This window comes from Dasypus novemcinctus, chromosome 14 (assembly GCF_030445035.2).
Source record: "Dasypus novemcinctus isolate mDasNov1 chromosome 14, mDasNov1.1.hap2, whole genome shotgun sequence".
NCBI classification, from domain to species: Eukaryota; Metazoa; Chordata; class Mammalia; order Cingulata; family Dasypodidae; genus Dasypus; species Dasypus novemcinctus.
The window spans coordinates 104,375,183-104,400,196 of record NC_080686.1 but is presented as its reverse complement, the minus strand read 5'-3'; the positions used below and the strand labels follow the sequence as shown (position 1 = coordinate 104,400,196).

At 41.7% G+C, this 25,014-nt stretch overlaps 1 protein-coding gene and 2 pseudogenes across 30 annotated transcripts in view; 1 reads left to right on the top strand and 2 right to left on the bottom strand.

Moving 5' to 3' along the window:
* The window catches only part of PTK2 (protein tyrosine kinase 2), a 327,553-nt gene that overhangs the window by 66,878 nt on the left and 235,661 nt on the right, over positions 1 to 25,014 (top strand). For 5 of the 30 annotated variants that reach the window (XR_011645711.1, XR_011645710.1, XM_071208068.1 and 2 more), the window contains exon 1: positions 19,065 to 19,430. The exons of 20 other annotated variants lie outside the window; for them this stretch is intronic. Coding sequence is in view for 5 of the 10 variants with exons in the window: in XM_012523303.4 (XP_012378757.3) it covers positions 19,331 to 19,430 (100 nt within the window). In the remaining 5 variants the exon portion in view is untranslated. Of the gene's footprint in view, positions 1 to 1,864; positions 2,011 to 19,059; positions 19,431 to 25,014 lie in introns of those variants that run through there. 5 more of the 30 variants (XM_012523302.4, XM_023587392.3, XM_071208052.1 and 2 more) reach the window with 3 other exon arrangements.
* Positions 13,658 to 13,740, bottom strand: LOC139436478 (U4 spliceosomal RNA; annotated as a pseudogene).
* LOC101422373 (post-GPI attachment to proteins factor 2-like) lies at positions 16,758 to 17,337 on the bottom strand (annotated as a pseudogene).

Below are 25,014 nucleotides of genomic sequence, written 5' to 3'. Positions count from 1 at the left end.
TGGCTTCCAGTGCCAATTTCTGAAGCTCATTTTCCTCATATCTCCATCTCTGATACTGTGCTTTGCAAATTTCAACTCTCTCAGCTTCCTAAAACTCAAGTTTCTATCTCCTTAATTTATTGAGACCTCTGTGCTCTGCTTGGATTCCTTCTCCCTATGCCATGGTCCAAAAATTGATTCTAGCCAGAAAGTCTGGGAGAGGGTGGGTCTTACCTTGTTTGTTTCCCTTCTTTCAGGGACCCGAGTCCTCACTGCCTGTCATCGCCAAGGTCTGAAAAAAGTGGTTTCATGTATTTTGCCCACTTCCTCTTTGTTTCCAGTGGGAGGGTGTCTTCCATTCTAGTTACTTTTTTATGACTGAGGTAGACAATCCTAGTCAATGCTTTTTAAAGGCAAACAGTCGATAGACTCTATTTCTAAATTTTCTGGAAAATATAGGACAGAATCATACTTCTAGTAATAGTAGTTTAGCGCCTGACCTTGCTATTTAGGAAATTTTGAGTAATTTCCATGTTGATAGAAGGAAATCTGTTCTGTATTTTGGCAGAACTTTCATTTTAGTTAATTCGTCTGGCATAAGAAAGCTAGTTTTAATGTGTTAATACTGAGTTTAATGAAAGTAGCATTTCTTGCCTGGTTTGCTGGATGCCGTCTTATTTGCTGTGACTGTAACCGTTAGTCTCCCAACTCCTTCGAGTGAAAGTCTGTTTCTTCATTCTCTGTCCCTCATGGCCGTGGTCTTGTGGTGGTTACTGGCCGGAAGCACAGCTGGGCCTGGGTAGGCGCGAATGTGAGTAGCAGGAAGCGGCGGCCCTGCGCGTGCACCCTGCCCCTGCTCTCCTGCACAGCGCCGTTTTCCCTCCTCTTTCAGGTGATTGGCTGGAAATAGGGAGTTCTTTCTGGTGCTTCCTCTAGTTTTCACTGAAAGTTTTTGTAACTCAATCTCTCCTTTTAAAAAATATCTTCCTTTGTTAATTTGTGAAATTGAGATTATCAGTAATAGTTAATGCCAGATAAGATATAAATGTTTCAGAATAATGATGTCATGTAAACCTTTTATGAAATGACACACCATTAAATGAATGTGTGTACAATTTACGTAGTTTTTACCTACTGGTGATGGCTGCTTTGAAAAATTATAGACACCTGGTAGAATAATGGTGTTCAAACAAATGTGTGACATTTATTCAGGTTGTGACAAACCATGTAACTCAGGATTGAATGTGATTTCTAGGCCCTGTGGTCAGAGTAGTACCTAGGATTAACTAGGGAAGATTAGGGCAGCCTAAAACAATGGGTTTGTTGTGACCTCTGGTGTCAATGGAGATACCTTCAATTTGTGGGGAAACTATCAATCCTAAATTTACTGTCATTTGGTGAGTGGAGAGAGGAAGAGATTTGGTCAGTTGTAGAACTGGATTTGCTGCATATGAGTTGAATTATCTGTATAGCCTGTACATCAATAGCATTGGTGTATTTGAACACGCAGCGTATGAGCTGCATTCTACTGTACAGTATGTACATTAATTGCAGTGGTGTATTTGAACACGCAGCATATGAGCTGCATTCTACTGTACAGTATGTACATTAATCACAGTGGTGTATCTGAATTGGCAGCATATGAACTGAGGCAGTGGTGTATTTGGGAAAACTTTGTATGTTTAATTTTATTGTCATAAATTCTGTTTTAAATTTCTTCTGTGAAAACTTGGAAGTAGTGAATATATAAAAAAGGCTTAAAATTTAATCAAAATATAGTGGTTTTCTTGGGTCTGGCTTAAAATCGGTAGATTTAAAGTTTTGGGGTTTTTTTTTTTGTTTTGTTTTTTTTTAAAATTTATTTCTCTCTCCTTCCCCCACCCAGTTGTCTGCTCTCCTTACGGGGCACACTCCTTGTGCACGGGGCTCCCCTGCGTGGCACGGCACTCCTTGCTGCACATCAGCACTGCGCGTAGGCCAGCTCCACATGGGTCAGGAGGCCCGGGGTTTGAACCTTGGACCTCCCATGTGGTAGGTGGACGCCCTATCCGTTGGACCAAATCCGCTTCCCAGATTTAAAGTTTAAGATATGCTTTTGTGTATTAGGCAGTGAAGGTAGTGTTACGTTATGACTTTTATATCTAGAAGATTGTTTGGACTGTTGAAGAAAATGTGTTTTCCTTTTGGTTTGCCCTCAGTGACTGCACCTATTTTTTTTTAAACCCTACTTTCCTTTTGTTCATATAAGAACATGTGTGAAAGGGAGTAAAGCAGTGTGTAGCTTTTTATAGAACAATATTGTTCTCATGAAAATGGAGTCATTTCACTAGTGGATTTTATTGAGAAGAGGTAAATCAAAAGCACGGTCAAATTTTAGCATGGCATTTACGCAAGTCATGGCGGCCCCTTTTGTTCTAGGATATATCGTGGCTGCTGCCAAGTTTCCTGAGGGCTGAAGCGTTTGTCCAAATGGTGGCGCAGGGTTTTGGACTTGGTGATGGGTGCCTTTTGTTTGCAGTGTCTGACTTTTGAGTAAAAGGCGACAGAGACTCTGGGATTTCCATATTGTCATAATGGCACATGAAAAGCTTGTACTGTCTTTGTAGCTGACTGCTAGAATGAGGTAGAGATCGGCTAAGCTTGAGGATATTAAGATTGAGGTTGTACTGAGGATACATAGTTTCAGTCTTTCTATTTGGGAGGATTATTGAAGTCATAAAGATGGTGAACTTGATATATTTTAGTACTGGGAATATGCAGTTACTTTTTGCATTAAACTATACAGGTAGAAATACTATTATATTTGTTTTCTCTCATCTCTTTTCAGATTAATTTACATTTCTCTTTTTTACTTAAAGATAGTATTTGATTTCTATCAAAAGCTTGGGAAATATACACTAGGAAACACCTACACTCAGAGGTGGTTCTTATGCAGAATTCAAGGGTGCCAATTAAGGGGATAGGCTTTAAGCCGCTTGTAATTATATCCAGATGTTATCTTTATTTATAGTGCAGATACAGATATGCTTTTTCCCATATTTAAACATATTTTATATACACATATTCATACCCTAAGTTTATGTTCAGCAAAATCATATGTGGAAATACTTAAAATCACAGCTGAAGTAAAGTATAATTTCCCCAGAAAGTAAGCATGAAAGTATGTAAAATTATTATAAAAAGAAAATTTAAATACTTGAAATGTTTTTTTTTAGTTTCTTGGGCTGCACCCAAACCATTTAGTGTGAAGTAAGATAGAGTCTTGAAAAATGTACAGAATAGTCATATATTTTTTTCTTTTAAACTTTTATTTTGAATTCCTGTTGCTTCACATCTTCCTTCTCCTGACAGTGAATTTGATCATTTGGTTTAGATGTCGTGAATCTTCCATGTAGTGATTTTAACAGCCATTGGTGATTGTTGCCTACAGTTGATGTTTTAATTCTGTCATTCCTTTTGCATTTATTTGCTGGAGCTTTTAAATTTTTTGTTTACCCTGAAGCATAGTCTATATAGAAAAGAGGAAAATATTTTGATACTTTTAACTTTATTTACCAGTTTCAGACTAATGAAGAGTGAATTGGCTCCCTAATGTGACTGATAACTAAGAATTATTTTTTGTTATCATAAACTTAGATTTCCAGATTTATATATATTTATATATAAATTTAATGTAATTGTTCTTCTTTTTGGTAGTCATTTGCCTCTTCATGATGTCTTCTCTGTCCTTTGAAAATGACCCTAGTAACTGGATAGCTTTCTTGTTTGTAGACATTATAAGATATTCTGGGGAAGCAGATGTGGCTCTCATGATTGGGCTCCCATCTACCATAGGGGGGTCCCAGGTTCAGTACCCCGTCCCTCCTGGAGAAGACAAACCAGTCAGCTGGCACGATGGCTGGTGTGGTGAGCTGATACAACAAGGTGACACAACAGTCACGAATTTTTGGGTTGCAGGTGGCAGAAACTCGCCTCATACTAGCTAAATTAAAAAAAGAAATACATGATTTTATGTGATTTGGTAGTCCAGGGATTGTTGGTTTCAGATGTGTGCAAAACGCTTCTTCTCCCTCTTCTCCCTGCACCCCCATTGCCTCTTCCCTCTCCCAGCTGTCCTGGGGAAGAGGCTGGCCTGGGAAGTTGCCCTGCCGTTGCCTTTTCCTTGGACCTAGGTCGGTGGCCTAAAGTGCGTCAAGAGGTTGGTGTAAAGGGCGTGGAGCCAGGGAGGATGTAATTCATATACCACATAATCTACCTATTTAAAGTATGTCATTGAATGGTTTTTAGGGTATAAACAGAGTTGTGCAGCCTCCACCACCCTCAATCCAGAACATGTTCGTCACCCCAAAGAGAAACCCCGCACCCATTAGCAGCCCCCCAGATTGCCAGTTCCCCTAGCCCCTGAGAATCAGCAGTCCACTTTCTGTCTCTCTAGATTTGCCTATTTGGAGCATTTCCTTTAATTAGAATGATCACAGTATGTGGCCTTTTGTGACTGGTTTCTTATACTTAGACTGTTTTTTATTTTTAAGGATTTATTCTCCCTTCCCCCACTGTTTGCACTCAGTGTTTGCTGTCTGTGTCTGTCTGTCGTGTGCGTTCTGTGTCAGCTCATAGTCTTTATAGGAGGTGCCAGGAACTGAACCTGGGACCACCTCCCGTATGGGAGGGAGGTGCCCAGTTGCTTGATCCACCTCCACGCCCTGCTTGTTCTGTCTCTCATTGTCTCTTTGTTGCGGCAGCTCATTGCGGCAGCTCGTAGCATTAGCTCGTTGCATCAGCTTGCTGTCTTGTTCATCTTCTTTAGGAGGCCCAGAGAACTGAACCTGGGACCTCCTGTGTGGTGATGTGGGTTATGGGTGGGAGGCTCTTTATCTCTTTGGAGATAACCTAAGCTGTCTGTCCTGACTTGTGGGTGTGGGGCAGTAAGAGGCTGCAGTCCTCCCCTTGGTGACCATGGCAACGACTCCAATCCCGGGAGGCCATTTAGCAATGCGAACTCTGTATACATACCAGTCAGTCCAGGGAAGCTGATGGTGGTGATGCCAAAGCTTAAGGGAACTTGGACTTGGCCTCGAATGGGAAATATAATAGAACCTGTGCATAAATTCAAAATCATCTAGTTCTGTATACAAGTGTGCCTAGTCTCTAGAAATCCAGTTAAGTGATACGGGCTTTGAATGTTCAGAAAGGATGTAAGACTGAATGTGTATTCGAGGTGCATCCATACGATGTGTGGGCAAGATGCTGATTCAAGCTCACCTGAGATGTGGGCAGTATGTTAATTCAAAACCTATCTGGTACTCTGGCAAAGACTTAACTAGCAAAGAAAGTAGTTTTCTTTGATAAAAGCACCATTTGACTCCCCACCCTGTATAAAAGGAACTTGAAAATCTTGTTTGAGGCTCGGGTTTGAAACAGAAAGGTTCCGAGTCCAGCTGGCCCTTAATAAACCAATTTTCCTTCTCAAAATCATTCCTGAGTCCTGGCCTTTCTATACACAAACAATTGAACCTCTCTCAACTTCGGCAACAGTGGTAGGCAAGTGCCCTACTGCGTGAGCCACATCTGCTTCTCACTTAGTGTGTTTTAAGGTTCATCCGTCTTATAATATGTATCAGTACTTTTTATTGCCATTATTATTATTTGGCAGTACCACATTTGCAGTTGGGTTTTTAGCCCGCCAAAACCTCGCCTGGTTTTTCTGTCTTCTGTCAGCAGCCTTATATGGGAACAGAGCCCATAACCTCAGCCTTCTCTCCGTTGCACCATCGGCAATGCCAAAGGTGAGATGGTGCCAGCAGCTTCAGATCAGCTCACCTCTCTGACTCTTCACTCTCTTAAGTCTTCACTGCCTTACCAGCCCCCTGTTGACTTCAAACATGTGATTTTAAAATTTTTCTGTTGGGAATACTGTTGTACTACAAGCTGTTTCATTTCTTAGATTCAGAAATCTCCTCCCATCTATACATCTATTTTTTTCCCATTACACTTGTTAGAGATGAATTTCCTGTTATAAGAACAAACCAGAAAAGGTGGGGGGTGTCTTTTAATGAATCAGCCATTTACAGACCCTTCTTTTCTCATCTGCCTCGACTTGTGTGAATTGCTGCTGCTGGTCAGGATCTCTGGAGAGAGGAAGAGTGAGTGAATGTGTGATTTCTGTATTACTGGAGTGGTGAGTATCCATAATCAAGCAATAATTTTGCTAACAAATTTTTAGGACTTGCTTCTGTTCTGTAAGCTCTGACATTTATGAATTCAGCAGTTTGTTAGCCCAATGTAAAATAAAAGCATTATGAGTGTTTAAGATAAAGTAGATAAGGTTTTGCCAATTTTAGTTACTGTGGTTCTGGTCTTTGAAAAAGGAACATTAACTGTCTTTATTCTCAGAATGGGGTTCTTAAAATTGAGTGATTGTATTTAACATGCTTTGGGCAGAAATGCAGTGTTGGAGGTCCTGTTTTAATTCTGCTTAAGGTTTAATTTGCCTCTAATTTCTTGGCTTAAGGTAGAAACATAGATAATTGATATTTTTCCCCTTTAACTGTGAGTACTTAAAGTTATCAATTTCTGCCTGAGCACTCATTTATTTCCATCCTAGAGATTTTTTAAAAACTTTTTATTTTGAATTATTTTCAAACTTAAAAGTACAAAAATAATGCAGATACCATATAGAACATTCCAGCATACCCCTACCTGCCAGATAAATAGATCCACCAGTTTTAACATTTTGCCACATTTGTCCTTCATCCCTCCCTCCCTCCCTCCTTCCTTCCTTTCTTCTTCCTTCCTTCCTAATCCATCCGTCCATTCATCATCTATCAATCCATTTTCTGAATACTTGCGTGTAGGTTGTATGTATCATGCTTCTTGAACATTTAATTCTGCCACGTAAATTTCCTCAGAACGTGCATATTCACTTCTGTAACCACCCTAATTGCAGTTGTTCAAGAAATTTAACACTGATACAAGCTAACAGTCTATATTCAAATTTTTTCATATGTCCCTATCATGTTCCTTTGAGCCTTTTTTCCTCCCTTGCCAGAGCCCATCCAGGATCATGTATTGCATTTAATTGTTGTTTTCCCCTTTTTTGCTCCTTCATCTCCTCCTATAAATTGTGGGAACATATATACAATATAAACTTTCCCATCTCAACCACTCTTTTTTTTTTAAGATTTATTTATTTATTTATCTCCCCTCCCCCCCACCCTGGTTGTCTGTTCTCTGTGTCCATTTGCTCCGTCTTCTTTGTCCACTTCTGTTGTTGTCTGCGGCATGGGAATCTGTGTTTCTTTTTGTTGTGTCATCTTGCTGTGTCAGCTCTCCGTGTATGCAGCACCATTCCTGGGCAGGCTGCACTTTCTTTCGCACTGGGCGTCCCTCCTCACGGGGCGCACTCCTTGCGCATGGGGCTCTCTTACGTGGAGGACACCCCTATGTGGCAGGGCACTCCTTGCGTCCATCAGCACTGCGCATGGGCCAGCCCCACACGGGTCAAGGAGGCCTGGGGTCTGAACCACGGACCTCCCATGTGTCAACCTCTCTTAAGCATACTATTTAATGGGATTAATCAAATTCACAATATTGCAGTGCCCTCACCACCTTCCATCACTAAAACTTTCCCATCTCCCCATACAGAAACCTGGCACCTGTTATGTATTAACTCCCCATTCCCCCTGTTGCCTGCCCCTGGTTCTATAATTTCTGTCTCTATGAGCTTGCATATTCTCTGATATTTTCTTTGTAGTTACCATGGGGCTTAAATTTAACATCTTGAATCTGTAATGCTCTCGTTTGCTTTGATGTCAAATTAATTTTAATAGAGTATGCACACTACCTTCCTGTACCCCTTTATCCTCCCCAATTTTTTGTAGTTGTTGTCTCCAATTATACGTTTATATATTGAGTCCAAAATCACTGGTTACTCATTACAGTTTATGCATTTGCTTTTTAGAACCTTTAGGAAGTAAAAAGTGGAGTTACAGGTCCAAAATACACTAGAACTGGCTTTAGCCCTGTTGTTACCCTCGCTAGAGGTCTTTATTCCTTCACGTGACTTTGGTCTGTTGTCTGTTGTCCTTTCCTTTGAACCCGCGGTACTGATTGTTCCTGTTTTACACTGCCAAAGCTGATGGAAGATACCAGAAGTGTGTTGGCTTTTATAATAGGGATTTATTTGGCGTAAAAAGCCTACAGTTCCAAGGTTCTGAAGTGTCCAAATTGAGCACCGTCAGAGGTGTTTTCTCACCAAAGTCAGCTACTGTTGATCCTTTTGTCCATCATGGGCGTAGCAAGATGGCTGCCCATCTCTGCCAAGGTCTCTGTCCTCCCCTCCAGAATCTTCTGTCTCCTGGAGCTCAGCTGGGAGCAGCCAGGTATAGGCCTTGTGTAGTAGTCAGCCAAAGGGGTGGTGATGCAAAATACCAGAAATCAGTTGACTTTTATAAAGGGTATTTATCTGGGGTAGGAGCTTACAGATATCAGGCCATAAAGTGTAAGTTACTTCGTTCACCAAAGATGGCTGCCAATGTCTGCAAGGGTTCAGGCTTCCTGGGTCCCTCTCTTCCCAGGGCTTGCTTCTTCCTGGGCTCTTCCTGGGGCTGGCTTCTCTTTCCTCTGTGAGCTTACTTCCTGGGGCTCTAGCTTAAGGCTTCAGCATCAAACTCCAACATCAAAACCCCCAGCTCTGTCTTCTGCCATGCCATTTATCACCACCCTTGGTGGGTGGGGACTAAATGCCCTAATGACATGGCCCAACCAAAGCCCTAATCATAACTTAATTGTGCCCAGGCACAGACTGGATTACAAACATAATCCAGTATCTATTTTTGGAATTCCTAACCATATCAAACTGCTACAGCTTGTCTCTTTTGGGGCCGCATCTCTCAGTCTTGGCTGCTCCACTTTCTTCTGAGTTCAGGGGCAAGCTATCAGGCATATGGCTCATCTCTCCCTGGGCTTCAGCTCTGTGAGCCTCTAGGGGGCTTCTCTCCTTGCAGTTTAGCTATTGGCGAAACCAAGTCCTTTCTCTCACATGGCGGGATCAAATATCTGTCTCCATTTATATCAGCTCCAGTAACAGGGCGGAAACTCAACCTGAGTCACACTTCACTGCTGTAGTCCATTCAAACGGGTCTCACATCCACAGGAATGGATTAGTTGAGAAACAAAATCTCTTTTTGGGACTCACCAAATTCGAACTACCACGTTCCAAATTAAAATCATTTGGTCATTCCCCTTCTGTTCAGCATGTAGGCTGTTTCTGTTTTGTCAATATTAAAATAAGCCTGTGGGAAGAGAGTGGGTGTAGCTCAGTGGTTGAGCACCTGCTTTACATGTACAGGTCCCTGGTTCAATCCCTGGTACCTCCTTAAAGAAAAGAAAAGAAAGCCTGTGCCTCTTGCATGCCTTGAACCTTAACGGGCACTGGAGGTTTGTTTGCCTAGATGTCTGGAAGCTGGGACCAAGGCCATGTCATTTATGGGCTCGTATTCTTTGTGGGCTGTGGCCCCTGTCTCGTTTTTTTGGGTTTTTCTTTTAATTAATGCATTGCACAGGCAAAAAAGATGCCAACACTAGCACACTTACCATAAATCTGAGCCTTTATTAGGTGCGAAGTACTCTGACAGCACCTTTAAAAGATGTAATTTTTAACTTTATTTTACTAACAAGAAAGCTAAATTACAGACAACATTAAAATAAGATGCCCAAGTACACATAGTACTCTATGTGGCAGAATTGGGATTCAAGGAATACTTAGTAAAACTGAATGGATTAAATTGGGATTTTAAGGAAGTGGAAAAGATGAACCGATTTAGACTTTGGAGTTAAATGTGGCTGTGAGTTTTAAGTCAAAAGTGTAATTGTCAAAAGTGCAAGCCCTTTACGTATTGAAGCCTCCGTTTTCTCTTTATTGAAAATGTTAGTAATCATGTCGTAGTTTATTAGGGTATTAAATTAAAAAGTTACATATATTCCCCTTGGACAGTGCTTGACAATATTTGCTCCTTAGCAGATACTGGCTGTTGGCTTTCCCTTTTTCCCTGACTTTTTTATTTTGGGCAAGGTCCTACCCTCTCAAAAACTGTCGACCTCATTCTCAAAAGTGAAATATTTATATCATGTTTGCAGGTTGGTTGTAAAATATAAATAAGATAAACTCTTTTAAAGTGGTTTTAAGATTTTTTTAGTGATAAAATTTCTAGTTGGAATAATACCTATTGATACCAGATTGACTTAACCCAAAGTACAGAGAAGGCAGTTGAGAGAGCCAACCACTCTGTCGCTGTTTTGGAAAGAAGAGAAGCTATGTTATATCTCTTACTTGTAATAAGACTAGGGTGAGGAATGAATCCATTCTAGCTGCTGTTGAGGTTCCTTGAAAACAGAGGGCAGAGTCAAATTGTAGAAGCAGTTTGTTTTTCAGACCATCATGAGGGCTAGCATAAATGTAGGAGACCTTATACTGTCATTTTTAATAGCTGAAAGATGTAGAGTGTGGAAGAGAGTCATTCACCACAAGGGGTCCTCTTGACACCACCTGACCTTCTCAGTGTAGCTGAGGCTTCTGACCTCCCAGCCTGGCCTCAGCAAGCAGTCCAGAGCCTTTACAGTCTGCCCACTGGCCTTCTCTGCTTCAGAGTTACCTATTTTGGAAAAGCATAGTCATTGGGAACTGCTGTTATTAAGGTGAGTGATCAAATTGGATAAACTGGAATCGTGGGGGTAAAAAAAAAACTATACTGATAAAATAAATTGTGAAAGTGTGTGTGTGTTAAAAGCTCTGAAGTTATTTTGATCACTGACAAAATTAAAATTTATGACTACTTTGGTTGGCTTTGGATAATTGTATTTTTTTTGGTCAAAAGTGAAAAACCTCTGTGTGTACATATAGTTAGGTTGAAAATTGTGTGTTTCTTGCCTTGTGTAAGTGTTCATCATGCCTGTACAACTATATTCTAAAGAAGAAAGCAGCATCTTACAGATTTCAAAAATTTTTTCTGCCACCTTGATGGCGCTTAACCTCCCAACATTTTCTAAATCTAGAATTTAGCTTTCATCTTTATATTTATAACAAAAAAATAAGAAATGGTTTTTAATTAGATTTGTGAAATTACTAATTTAATATTGCTTACATTAAAAGTAACAGTATAGAGGGTTTTTTCCCCTCTCAGTTTTAGATCATCGAAAAAAGTGGCTTTAATGCCATTATTTTGGGAATTACTTGATAATAAAATTTTTTATGTAACTATTATCTTACCCACTTGACAAAACTAAGATGATTTTCTTTGTAAAAGTTGCATTTTCCTGTCTATTTTGTGTATTTCAGCTTTGCTTAATTCAGTGATTATATTTATTTTCTGGTGATTTTGTTGTATTCTCAAGTGCCAGCTGGATGTCCAGAGTGCACTGTGATGGCTTTTCTCTGAATTTGCCCTGGACCAGGATTGCTTACCAGCAGAGGGCTGTTGGTGAGCCTCGGGATTGGTGGATAAGGAGGTAGAGCGGCATTAGAACAGCTGATAGGTTTATTTATTTCATTTGCTTTGCTGTGGGCACATTTCTGGTCTGTCTTTGTCCTTTGGTCCTCACTGTGATTCCGTTGTCCTTGGTTGGCAAATGGGGACTGCATCTTGTTCTGTTCGATATGGTGGAATGGTCATTTGAGAATGTGTGCCCTGCCTCAGCTGGTTCACGTGTCACATGTGCATAGCGTTTCGTTTCCTTTAATGATTGTTGGGCATATTCATTGAGTAGAGCACTGTAGTATATTGGTGAAATGTACAGAGACTCTAGGGCCAGCCTAGAGTCTGTTTGAGTTCCAGCCCTGCTACTTAAAAGCTGTGTGCATTTGAACAAGTTATTTATTAATCTCTCTGTGCTTCAGTTTCTTCACCTGATTGTTAAAGCTAGCTAAATGAGTTAGTATTTTAAAGGACTTGGAACATATCTTGGTATCCTTGTTATCTCATCAGTATCCTTATCTTTTCAATACCGTTAGTGTTCTTTTGTGAGGCTGGCACACAGTGACCACTAAGTGTATGATGGAGGCTGTGATTGTCCTCATTCTACAGATGAAGACCCTGAGGTTCAGGATGGTGACTTTATTTCTTTGTCTCACAGGTAAACTGGGTCTCCTTTGTGTGTTCCTATTACAAATTCAGTGCCCTCCTCAGCTTTCCCAGTTAGTTACACAGGAGTTACGGAAGGGAGATGGAGTAATTGTAATGAAACTTTGGAAGGAAAGTGAGTAATACCAATCCTGCTACCTCCTGAAATAGATTGTATTCTGAAGACTGTTGTCTATTTGTCTTCAGAAGGTGATTGTATTCTTTATTAGGATTAATATTTTTTAATCTTTACTAAGTCAATTTTTGTTCATAGACTAAAATTTTCAATAAAATTATTTCTGTTTTTGCTATAGAAACAGTGAGATACAATGACATAAAACTGGTAGTGATCTTAATGGAAACAATCTAGGTTAGGAGACCTACCATTCAAAAGTTAGGCTCTATTGGAATTATCATTTGCTAATGGAGGTACCATGCTTTAAAAACATGGTTGTTTTTTAAATGTGTAACTCTTATTCAAATGTAAAAAGGGCATGAGAAGATAGATTTTGAGTTATTCCTTATTCTAATGTGGCTTGTTTTTCTTTGGATTCTTCCTGTTGAGTCACATAAAAGCATTTATTTACCAGTGCTTGCTTCATGCAAAAAGTACTGCCCTGAGGTTTGGTATTTACCATAATAATACCATAATAATTATATGAAAAATGTGAAATTCAGACTTGTATTTTCATTAACTGCTTTTGGTGACATTTTTATAGGCAGTTCATTTCTTAGTAATTCTTTCCCAGTGTCGTTCTCAATTAAGGCCAGGTTTCTATAGGGAAGCCAGACTGGGTAGTCACAGCTGATGAAGGCTTCACACACCATTTTCATTTGTGGGGGTTCTGATAGGAATATCAGAATACTGCACTGGAGTGATTTTTTTTGTAGGTGGAACAGAGAGGTAGCCTCCATGATTTTCCTAGACTTCTTCTTTTCCATTCTTATATTCTTGAAAAAACAAAGTTTTCATAATGTTTAGTCCATTTATTCATTCAGGAAAGTTTCTCCAGCCTGCGGGATGTGCTGGGAAGTGGAGGTAAGGCGGCGCGTGGGGCGGCTGCAGGCCGTGCTGCTGCAGAGTGTGGGTCTAGTGTTGAGATCCAGAACACTTAGATACTTTCTGTGCCATCACTGGCTTAACGTAAACTAGACACCCCCATCTGCCCTTGCCCTCGTTACCCACTGGTGCTAGAAGGACAGTGGAGTGTGTCTGCATGTCTTGATAACCAGTGCACCTGTCCCTCTGCCTCCATCCCGTAGGCACACTGGCGTCTGGCATGTTTGCTGAGTGGCTGGATGTGGCAGGTGGGTGTGTTCTAGGACCAGTCTGCCTTGCGTGGAAGGCCGAGCCACCGCGGCCCGAAGCCTGCCTCTGCCTGTGACGATTCTCTTACTTTTGGTGTTCATTTATTTGTCCAATAACAGATGTTTCGTGAGTGCTCTCTGTGCACAGCTCAGTGGTAGATGTTTGGAGGACAGTGTTAAGTCCTTGTGGCGGTTTTCCATGCTGTTAGGGGAGGGGTGAGGGTGGGGAATAGACACTATTATAAAGTGATCACATTTATAAAATGTAGGTTCAATTAGCAATAATCGCGTCTTGGATAAACCTCATTGGCTGCGATACTGCCACTGGTTCATAGGTGTATTAAGGACTATAAAAGAAAGCTGTCCTTTTCTGCATCTGCTGGCGACTTGACCCAGTCTTAGCTGTTAAGGAAATCTGAGGATGAGAGTGGAGTGACTTAACTAGGTGGGGAGGTGGTGCAGCCAGCACAGGGCCTCTGACTGGAAGGAAGGCTTTAGCCCCAGGGTGGCCTGGGAGGGCGGGGAAATGGGGGGCTTGGTTGTTCTCCTTGGCCCATGATAAACGTTGATCTTTATCTAAACAGTAAAAAAATGGCTGAGGTTTGGAACACAGGGACGTGTTTCAACAAACTCAAGCTCAACCGAAACGAAACTGAAGGTTCCTCCCTGGCTGTGCTACTCTCCAGTGTAGGCCTCTGACTTCTGAAGGTCCAGCTTTCTATTACTGGACTTTGCCTGCCGGTCTTGGCCACACCTCCCCGTGCTGACCTGACGGCAGGCAACAGCCGGCATCGCCCAGCCTCCTTGGGCCTGGGCCCAGCCTCGCCCCAGCTGCCCCTGCCGCCCCTGCCCTTTTCTTGGCCTTGGTCCCCTCTTGCCACCCCTGGCTGTAGCCTTCACTTGGTAAGATTGCTCGCCCCCAGGCGTTGCTTTTTAAGTGAAAGGACCTGAAAATCAAGTTTGGAAATACCATTCTTCCACACAGTCCTTCCTTTTATGGCTCTTGAGTAATATGAGATGAGCTCCTGGGTTTTGAAAAGATTGAAGGAGGACCCGTGCTCTCTAAAAGGAAAGGAAATGGTGTAGACGCATTCATTCAACGAACGTTTGAGTACCTGCTGTGCACCATTGATTGCTTTCGGCCCTGAAGATGATAGATCAAGAACAAAGTTCCCTGGCCTGGAGCTTGTGTCCAAGTCGTAGCAGCTAGGAATAAACTTAATATTCAGATAAATCACAGGGTATGTTAGGGGGTGTGTGCTAAGGGGAAAAAACAAAGCAAGGTGAGGGGGTGGACAGTGCAGTGCAGTTTTAGGTGGGTGTTCAGGATAGGCCTCACTGAGCAAGAGACCGAGAGACGAAAGGGGGGCCCTGGCCTGGACACGGGGCATGGGCAGAAGGGGGACCCCTCCAAGTACTTGGCCCCTGCTCTGAGAGAATGGGGAGCTACCAGTGGGTTTTGAGCAGAGCAGGATGGTGTGATCGGTGTTTGAAAGGATCAGTGGCGGTGCTGGGCACAGTGGCAGTGGGGCGCTGGCGAGGAGGCGGGCGACTGGCACCCAGGTCAGAGAGGCCTGCAGCGGGGGCCAGGAAGAGGGCAGACGCCCGTGGCCGGGGGTACTGAGGGCAAGGACACGAGGTTCTGCTGCTGGTCGCATTGAGGACGGAGAGAGGAGTCGAGAATGGCTAGCAGTTTTGGTCCTGCACAGTCCATATATTTCTTATGTTTTAATTGAGAATTTACTTCTGAGGTAGAACTTTAGCAGGATTGCTTTTAATAATGCTGCTACTACCAGAAAGTGTTTGATTTACATATCACAGAACTTGTTCCTGAATGAAGGGCTGCTTGCTTTTTCACTTACATTGCCATTATCTGTAGGCTATTTCTATTTTTTTCAAGATTTCGTTGGATTGGGAATTTAAAGGCATTCTTTATATTTAGCATGAAGAAAACAAGAGTGTTATATCATCAAACTAGTTACTACTGACACAATTTTTCTTTGCCCTTAGGCAAGTTGCTTGACCTCTCTGAACCTCATTTTCTTCTTTTGTGAAAATGGGGATGTAGCTACTTCACTGGGATTGTATTAAGGATTTAATGTGATTATTTTATGTGTTAGAGCATCTTGCACAATAACTAGTTCATACCTGCTCAGGAAAGGCCCAGGTTATTCTCTTTAGTGATGGCAGTATCACCATTGACTTCTCTCCCAGCTGTCCCCTGCCCATCCCCCCACCCCCCACTGTCCCCTCCCTGCTACTTCCATCTGGGCTCTATTTACTCCGTCAGCCACCTTGGTCTCTGTCTTCTAGACTTTAGGCTTAGTATATCGTCTTAAACTCCCAGCATCTTGCCCATTGATGATATTTGGATACTGAATTGTCAGCTGCAGGGTTGGGATAGAAAGCCAGCATCCACCTGGAACACTGAAGTCAGAAACTGGGCCTCTTCCTTCGCTCATTTTTTTTTTAATTGGAAAAAAATGTATTTATTTTCCTTTGAAATAACATGTATAACCATAAGAGTTCAGGGCCTGTGGCAGTAGGGAGGATGGGAAGATAGCATTTTGGAGTAGGAATCTGTGCCTCTCACCCCTCTACTCCCACACTTCTGTACAGAGAGAGATTTTAGAGAGAAAGGGAAGTGCATGCTGTGCCAGGTGATTTTTCTGGAGCAGGCCATCCCCTAGGTACAGGATACACGTCCATCAAGTAATATCAGATCCATCTGATGAGCAGAGCTCTGGAAATCATACAGCTCCTCCCACCCCCACTGTACAGATGGGCACCCTGAGATTCAGACAGGAAAGCGTGCCCAAGGACACATACCAAATCAGAGGTGAAGTTAGGACTGGAACATCTGGGCCACCTTAGCCTTGAACTGTGGCCATAGACCTGGATGTGCACTGTAGATCTTAAGATAGGTGAGTCAAGTGAATGACCCCCTACGAGGAAAGGTTTCCTGGTAGCAGCCCCGGCGCAGTGGTCCTGGACTTCCGTGAACGGTGGCTGCGTATGGACCTAGAAAGCGGTGGTGGTTATGAACCCCAGGAGGTTTATGTTATGTTTTGTTTTGTTCTGTTTTAGCACCGGCTGGTGGAGCTCTCCTGCCAACGCGGCTTCCTGGGGCCTCTCAGGCAGGGGTGATGCTGCTTGAAGGCCCCTGTGGTCATGTGGGAGGTGGGGGACAGAAGCCAGCAGAGCTGGGGAAAGCCTTGTCCCACACCTTCCTGCCCATCCTCTCCTCCCCCGGCTTCAGTGGGGCCCAGAGAGGACAAGGGTGGGAAATGCCAGAGTGTCACCTTGATTCTTGTTTCTGAGCAGGGGGCAGCCTCCTCCCCAGCGGGAGAGGGTTCAGAATCGCTTTTCCTCAGGCTGGAAGGTAACGAGCAGCTGCGTGTTCCCGAAGTCCCACCTGGCTGTCCTGTGGAACGCCACTTTGGTCAGGACAGCAGTGCACTCCAGGAGGGCGAGGGTGGTGGGTGTCCACCCCAGGCTCACAGAACATGCTGTGCCGGATATGGGCATCCAGCGCTGCGTAGGAGCTCAGGGTCTCTGTCTCCAGCAGCAGGACTTTCCATCTGTGTGTGCCAGAGAAGGCAGGGGAGAAGCATGTGACCGAGGGGTGCAGCAGTGAATACAACGAAAGCATTTTCGAGGATGGTGAAGTCCTCAGAGGAGGAGCCCCGAAGGTGAGCACTAGCAGTGCAAGTTTCTCGATGACGTTGAGGCGCAAGTTGAGGCGGCAGAGTGGACAGTAGCCAGAGCGCGGGCATGTGCAGCTGAGGTGGTGGTTCCAGCGGGCAAAGGCCACCAAGAGGCGGGGTGCCGAGTACAGGCCGATGCACAAGTGCCACATATAGTGCTGGGGCGCCTCTCCACCGATTGCTGAGCTCACTGACCTTCGCTCATTCTTATCCCTCCCTCTCCACATTCATTTTCTGTACCCTAAAAAGAGCCCAAGTTTGTTACCCTGTGCCATCCTTCACTGCCACTACATTAGCTCGAGCACCATCGCCCCTGGCTTGCTCAGGTGGTCATGGCATCTTCCTATTGGCTTAAAAGTCCTTTCTGGGGTGGTGTGGTGGAAGGAACCCTGACTTCACAGGTGAACAGGTGTGAGCTTCTAGCCTCTGCCTGGTGGGAGGAGGTTCCACCTCTCAGGTGACTGTAATAGTACTGATTTTTTTTGGAAGACTGACAGATGTATTCAGTTTGACGTGTAGAATGTAGTAGAAGCCCAATGAATGGTAGCTTTTCTGTTTTGAGAGTCATGAATTCCAGGGTAGCCCACAGTTTCCTGGGATCGTCTGTGCAGTGTGTTAGTCGATGGTCCAGAGTAGCCCCTTGGCATGCTTGCTCTCCGTCCTTGCCTTTGCTGCCTGTCCCGTCCTGAGAGCGCGCGGCTGTTTTTGGCAGGCCTGGTCTTCTGGGAAACCGTGGAAGCCGGTATTTTCATGCTGTTCTAATGGATGTATCTGTCGTCTGTTCTCTTCTTGCCTGCCGCCTTCCTTGGGTTTTCCTGGAGCCCATTTCTTTCAGCGCTCCTGGGGTCAGGTTCCCGCTGGTGGGTGTCTGTTCCCCTGGGGCTCGTGAGGGGTCATGGGAGCTCCCGGGAGCTCCCGAGGGGCCTGGGTCGAGAGCAGCCTGCTAGAAGAGGGCAGGCCTTTTGTCCTCCCAGCCTTTGTTCCACCCTTGTTTTCAGGAGTTAGTGAACTCAAAAAGCCTTGTCCTTTCTTTTTGCAGATGAGTAAAGGAGTTGGCTTTGCTTAGTTTGTGGGTGTGTGTGATTAGCAAAATTACCCATGTATTGGGAAAGTGGGAGCTTGCTGTTTACCATCTTACAGTGCAGATGGAATGTGTCCAGATAGCTACGTTTTTGAGATGACCATGACTCTCTCTCTGTTCGAATGGAAAAAGTTAAGTAGCTTTGCATTATAAAAAAAGTTGTTAGTACAGATTATAAGGCTGGTTTATTTTGTCCTTATTCAGTTTGGGTTTATCACAGCACTGGCCTTGTGTGGTTTATGAAGCAGGAAAAAGAACGTGTGTATCCTGGACCCCTCAGTATTCCCTAAGTTGATTTTAAGAGAATCTAGCTACCTCAGGGTCTTGCTTTAATGTTGGATGTAAATGTGAGATGGTTTTTGTAAATCTATAAAATTACCTAAGTATCAACCTGCAAATATATTTTATCTCAAAAATATTTGGGTTCCTACAAACATGTATTTTACAGATTTCATTTTTTATGTGATCTGGATTTTGTTTTTTCCAAAAGTACTCTTATTTTATCAGGGTAATCATTTTAACTCAGAGTCAGAATAGACTGATAAAATGCCAAAAGGCATGACTTTGAAAACAAAAATGGTTTGAGGAGCCATCTATAGACATGATCTGGGTCAGTCTTGATTTGTAGCTCCGTCAATTTTAGAATCTACCATCACGTTGGTAAACAGAGGTCTGCTGGATGAAATGAACAGAAGGGTGCGATTAGCATATTAAAAAGGTGCTTGCTAATTGCCTTCTTTTCCCCCTCCCTCCCTTGCTCCCTCCCCTCCCTTCTTTCCTTCCCTGAATGAATCTAGGAATACAGACTCACAGGGTTGCATTACTTGCCGGTTTCATTCTGTTCAGTAGCTTAATCTGGCCAGGATAGTCTGTGTTTCAGATCGCAGAAGCAGGAGAAGATTCTGTAACTGAGAGACACTCTTCCAACGGCTGAAAAATATTACAGAAGGAACGAACACCTACCAGATTTTGCTTCAAACTCTGAAAAGAGGAGCACACAGGGGAACTTAGTCTTGCTTGTGGATCGAATGATTTCAAGTGACTAGCTTCCCATCACAACCCTACAGGAGCAAATACTGGAGAGATGAATTGGGACTTTGTGAGCGGACTCCTGACTTGATCTCTGTAGGAGTGGGTGTATGTTGTTGCAACTGGCAGGCCAAGAGGCCCTGAGACCAGCAGGTGCCAGCTATATGGAGAAAAGCGGCTGTAGTCCATTTCCAATGTGTTGGGCTAAAGGTATAAATAACTTAAAAATCTGTTCGGTTTATATCTTATTTAAATTTATTCTTCTGCACTAAAAGATCAGAGTTTTTTCTGAATTTACTTCAAATAGATTTACAACCATATTTGAGGAAAAATGGAAATTGTTGGGGGTATGGGCTTAAAACTATTCCATAAAACCAATTAGTTTTTCAAATAGTAAATAAAAATACTTCTATGGACATGTGTTTTAAGTGAGTAAATAATCTTAAGTTACTTAATTTTCCCTTATCAAGATATCCATGTCCTTTCTGTGGTGTGGAAGTTTTTAAAGAGAAACTTAAGTAGGACTGTAGGAGAAAAGGTGAACATGGATGTTCTTATTTCAAGAACTGATTTCCTTTACTCACTGTAAAAAGTGTATTTAATTTGAAACTCCATATTGTAAGGTGGGCTTTTCACTAAGGATCAGTAATACTGTGAATAGACATCTTCAGGATTTTTTATTCATGTAAAACTTTACCATTTTAAGTGTAACATTCAAGACTATATTGGGAGGCATGTATTGAAATGTAAAAATGCCAGGTAATTCATGTGTAAATAAAACCAAATAAATTTAGCTACTTTGCCTAAAGTCGTACTGAATGTTTAACTTAGAAAAAGTATTTCATGGAGAATTTTTAAACTTATGTTAATCCTCTTAAGATTTTTTAGTAAAGGAGGAAACTACATTAAGTGATGAGCTGCAGTATTATAAGTAGAGCTACAGACTGATGAGATTTTGTTTTTAGGTTAAAAATTTTAACACTAGGATATAGCTGTGTAACACCAAACCTACAGTTTTACCATTAGATTTGTCTTCATTTATTGACTTATCATGTTTATTCTCTTACAGGCTTTTCAACATTTATAAAATATGCGATATTTAGAACTTTTATTAGATGGTAACTGGCTAAAACATCTATCACTTTATTCCACAATTAGGTACTTGGAGTTAAGATTTTGCAGTTAAGTTCAAACTCTTAAAAAGAGGAGTGGGTATGGGGACTCTGTTCATTACAATTTTTCAACCTCAGTACTTACAGTGAAGTTTCACCTGACCAGTAGCGAGTGCTTAGAGGCAGAGAGTTCTGCCCTTATTGAAAATGCTGATCTTTTTGCAGACTTGTTGGGGTTCATTTGTGCAATGTCACCTCTGTTTTGTGCCTTAGCTTTTTCTGTTGGCACTTATCACCCATTAGACACTCCTTTTTTACTGCCAAGGTCCAGGCTAGATAGAAGGTCTGTAAATAAGTAGCAGTGGGTTACTGAATAGTTACTAGGTTTCTTTTTATTCAGAGTGACTTTAGAATTGTGAACTTTGGCAGAAGAGAGATTATAGAGTTTCTGCTCGCCCCACAGCAACTGATTGAAATTACCTATATTCCCATTATGTTTGCTGGCTCACAGTGCAAACGAGCAGAGCCATTTTAAATTGAAATCTGCATTATGATGGAGATTGGGGTTGGGTGAGAGAGCTGAGCTGAGAGTGAGACCAGCTGAGGTGAGACAGCATCAGGGATCAGGATCAGTTTCATTTGTCGGGCTGGAGCAGGACATCTTCAGGCTTTGGGATCCTGCTTTTGATCCTTTAGGAGGAGTTCTGACACACTGAGGAACACGCCATTCCGTCCCCTTCTTGGGGCTGAGCCCACCCTGCTTCCTCAGTGGTCGTGCAGCCTGCGGGTGTCTTAGTGAGTTCCTCTTCCAAGCAGGACTGGAAGGCAGGCAACCTTATGGTTTTGTGCTGGGTTAATTTTTGTTTGTATAATGATGACAAAGATGGTGTAGAATAGGAATTGCCTGAATTGGTTGTTTTCAAGTATAAAGATAGCAGTTATTTAAAAATTTTCTTTATCTGAAAAAATGAAAAGCTAAAAACCAAAAAATATACAAATATCTATTTGCAGTTAGACATGCTAAAGCACATTTGATTTTATCAGTCATATTAACCTCCAAGAGTCTAGCTGTGTCCCAATTTATATGAGCTATAAAATACTTATCAGAACAGGCTGAAAATAATAGAGCAGACCTGTATTTGTATCCTTTGGCTTGAAACCTTTGAGGTACCCTTAAAACACTCTAGGGTCAACCTTATAACAAAATTTATTGCACTGTTGAATTCAGTGAAAAGAATGCACCTAGGTCTGACCCAAGGAAGATTATATTTTGAAGTATTTAAAAGAAGGACTTTGGTATAGCATTGTGTTCAACTATATCATGATTCTCAGGACTTAAGGATGTGGGTCTTTTTTTGTGTTTTTTTCCTTCATTTAAAATTTTTTTTTTAATTTGAAATTTTTTTTTCCTATTTTTTAAGTACATTAGATGACTTAAATGTTACATAACAAATATAGGGGATTCCCATATGCCCCCTCCCTCCCCCTTGCACACTTTCCCACATTAACAGCATCCTTCATTAGTGTGGTACATGTGTTACAATTGATGAACACGTACTGGGGCATTGCCACTATGTGAATGTTCATAAGGGCTGTGTTAGGTTGCAAGACTTTCAAATGCAGAAAGTTCTGCTTCGGAAGTTCTTTGATTAGATCAGTATGTTTATTATTTGTTTAATGTTTTTCAAAAGCTGAGAAAGATGAAAAAGGTGTCTGAGACAGATTGTTGGGATAAGTGTGTTTGTTGATTTTTCTACTAGATCTTTCGGTAGTGGATTGAAATTGGATGTATTATTAATAGGTCATCTGTGTGATTCTGGATCCTGTGGTTGAGGTCATGCTCATTCTGTCTGGATATTTTAAACAACATTATTATATTTGCAGGCAACTACGTGTGCTGCCCCTCTTCCTTTTTGTGTCTCAGAATCCAATAGTCAGCTGCCTCTTGATGTCTGTATTTCTGTTTTTCAGAAGCATATGATACTTTCTTTGACAGAGAAGAGGCTCTTAGTTCTTGCCCCTGAAATCTGTTCTTGCTCCAGTCTTCCCTATCTTAATAAACTTCTTGGATCTCTACCCACTGGATTATTCCTACGAGAAACCAGTGAGGCTTCTGGATGGTGCTGCCACTGGTGTATGTCCTGAATTCCTGCCCTTCCCTTCCTCTCAGTTGCTTCTGCTCTGCTCATGTTACCTTCCTCTCCCCAAGCTGTGGGAGCAGCCTCCTGACTGGCCTGCCTTCTTCCACACACGTTTGTTCTTCACTGAGTAGCAGAGTGAGTTTATGAAAACAGGTCTGATGCTTTTCTTCTGGTTAAACAATCCTTGTGGCTTCTTAGGAGACTTGGAACCAGCCCATACTTTTGGATGTGGCCTAGAAGGGCTTATGTGAGCCTTATGCCCTGCCTACTCTGGGCATGGGCCAGTGAACCCCAGCTCATCAGTGTTCCAGCTGGTTTGGCCCCTCAGTTCCTTAAACAGCAGAGTCTTGGAACTACCGTCTCTTCCACCTCTGCCTGGCTGACTCCTTAACTCTGAGGTCTCCGCGTCTATGATCTCTCTTCCTCTCAGTCCAAATGGTCTTCTTGTTATTCTCTCCCCCAGCCTTCTCTTCTGATCTTACCCCGCCATTTACTGTAATTTGTAATTATATAGTTTATTTGTTTGATTTCTGTTGTCTTTCCTAGATTGTAAACTTAACATGGTCGGGTGTTTTCTGCTTGGCAAAAAACTGGCTCAAATGGTTATTACTTTAGTGAATGAATAAATTCTATTTGGGTTAGCTCTGATTATTTTAAAGGCTCCTTCAGACCTAAAATCCTGTGGCTAATATATTGTTTTGTGAACAAATGAGTTTTAAGACTCATTGAATTGTCAGGGGAAAAAAAAAGCTTTCAGAGCAGACTTGTAACCATTCTAATTTTGTGGGTTTTGTGTTATGTTTTTCCTCTTAGGATAAAAGTGTATCCCCAGGGTTTAACAAAGCATTCTACCTATAGTGGGTAGTTAATAAATAATGAACATTTATGATGTTTCTTTGGACTGGAGATATTGTCAACTCTCTTTGTATAATAGTTAATATACTATTACCTATTATATATCAATAAGAGGATGTGATTTTTTGATGCTATTGTTCTTTTAAGTTTAATTTTCCAGTTTTGATGTAGAAATATATTGATATTTGAATAACGACTTGTATTTCACTTAGGATTCTTGTGTGTATGTTCATGAGGGGTATCAGTCTATAATATTCTTGTAATCTTCCTGTCACAGTTTCATGTCAGGTTTCTCCTGATCCCATAAAATGAGTTAAGTGTTTTCTATCATTCCCATTATTTGATTCATTTATGTAATGCTTGAGAAAAAACTAAGGTATAAAGATAAAAATGGGAGTTGTAGTTCTATTTGGTAGAGTAGTATTAATTAGAAAGGGGCATGAAGATAAAACAGTGATGGAAATATTCTTTGTCTTGATCTGGATGGTAGTCATAAGGAGATATAAATGTATATGTGTGTAATGAATGGATATATATATAAATGTAAAAAAGCCATCAAACTGGATATATCTAAGATTTGTACATTTTACTGTATGTAAATTATACCTCAATAAAGTACCCTTAAAAATAAGAGTACCTAAGCATCTAACCACTTAACCTTGCATATCTGAAAATCAAGACATTCTTCATGAAAATCCACTCCAGAACCTATTTCTCATTATTATTATTATTTTTATTAGAGAAGTGAGCTTACAAAACAATCATACATACTACACAGGGTTCCAATATCTCAGTATCTGAAAAGGAAAAATTATATACATCAACAGAAAACCCTTAATTATTTCCTAAAACCCAATAAGAGCCTATTATATAAACAACAAACTATCATATTAAGATTTCTAGTGCTTAAAACATTGTTTCTGCATTACAAGTCAGTATGTGAACCGTTGTTGTAGGCGTTGTTGTAGTGCATGCTGTTCACTGAACATTACATGTTTAATAAAATTGAGAGCATTGAATACATTTGCTAGTAAAATGTAAGTGAAACCTTACACTAAAAAACAAGGCAATTTCCTGTAATTGTGAAATGAGGAGAATAGGGGCTTGAAGAAAGTTGAGGAAGGTGAGAGCAACTGGAAGCAGCCATTGTTACCAGTTGGTTTTGCGTGATGAAGGGCAGCTCAGGCAGAATGTCTGAATCTGAACAAGTTAGGGGCTCAGGCACACGGCTGTGGCCCCAGAGAGCCAGGAGGGGGTGAGGAAGTTCTTTGGGTACATGGTGCTGTAGGAGGGAAGGGCTGCCTACTGCAGCTTTGTGTACACCCCCGTCGGTTGTTCGTTAAATTTCTTGGTAAAGTCCTGTGAGAGACACCAGGGTATTTATTAGAAGAAAGTCACTTTCCAGGGTTGGATTCCCCTTCATGGACATTGAGCCCTGCTTTTCAAACTCACTGTGAGTGATTCTGAGGTCCTACAAATTTTATTTGGACCGTAGCTTGAGATTCTTTCATAATCCTTTTGTTTACAGTTAGGTAATGAGTTTGGAGATGTAAGTGTAAATTTTCCTTACATATACGTTGACCTAAAAATGTTATATTGAGACATGTGTGTTCTTTATAGTTTGTCTTTAAAAGGAAAAATAGAGAAAAACCAGACAATTGTTAGATATTCTGTGGGTGTTTCTGG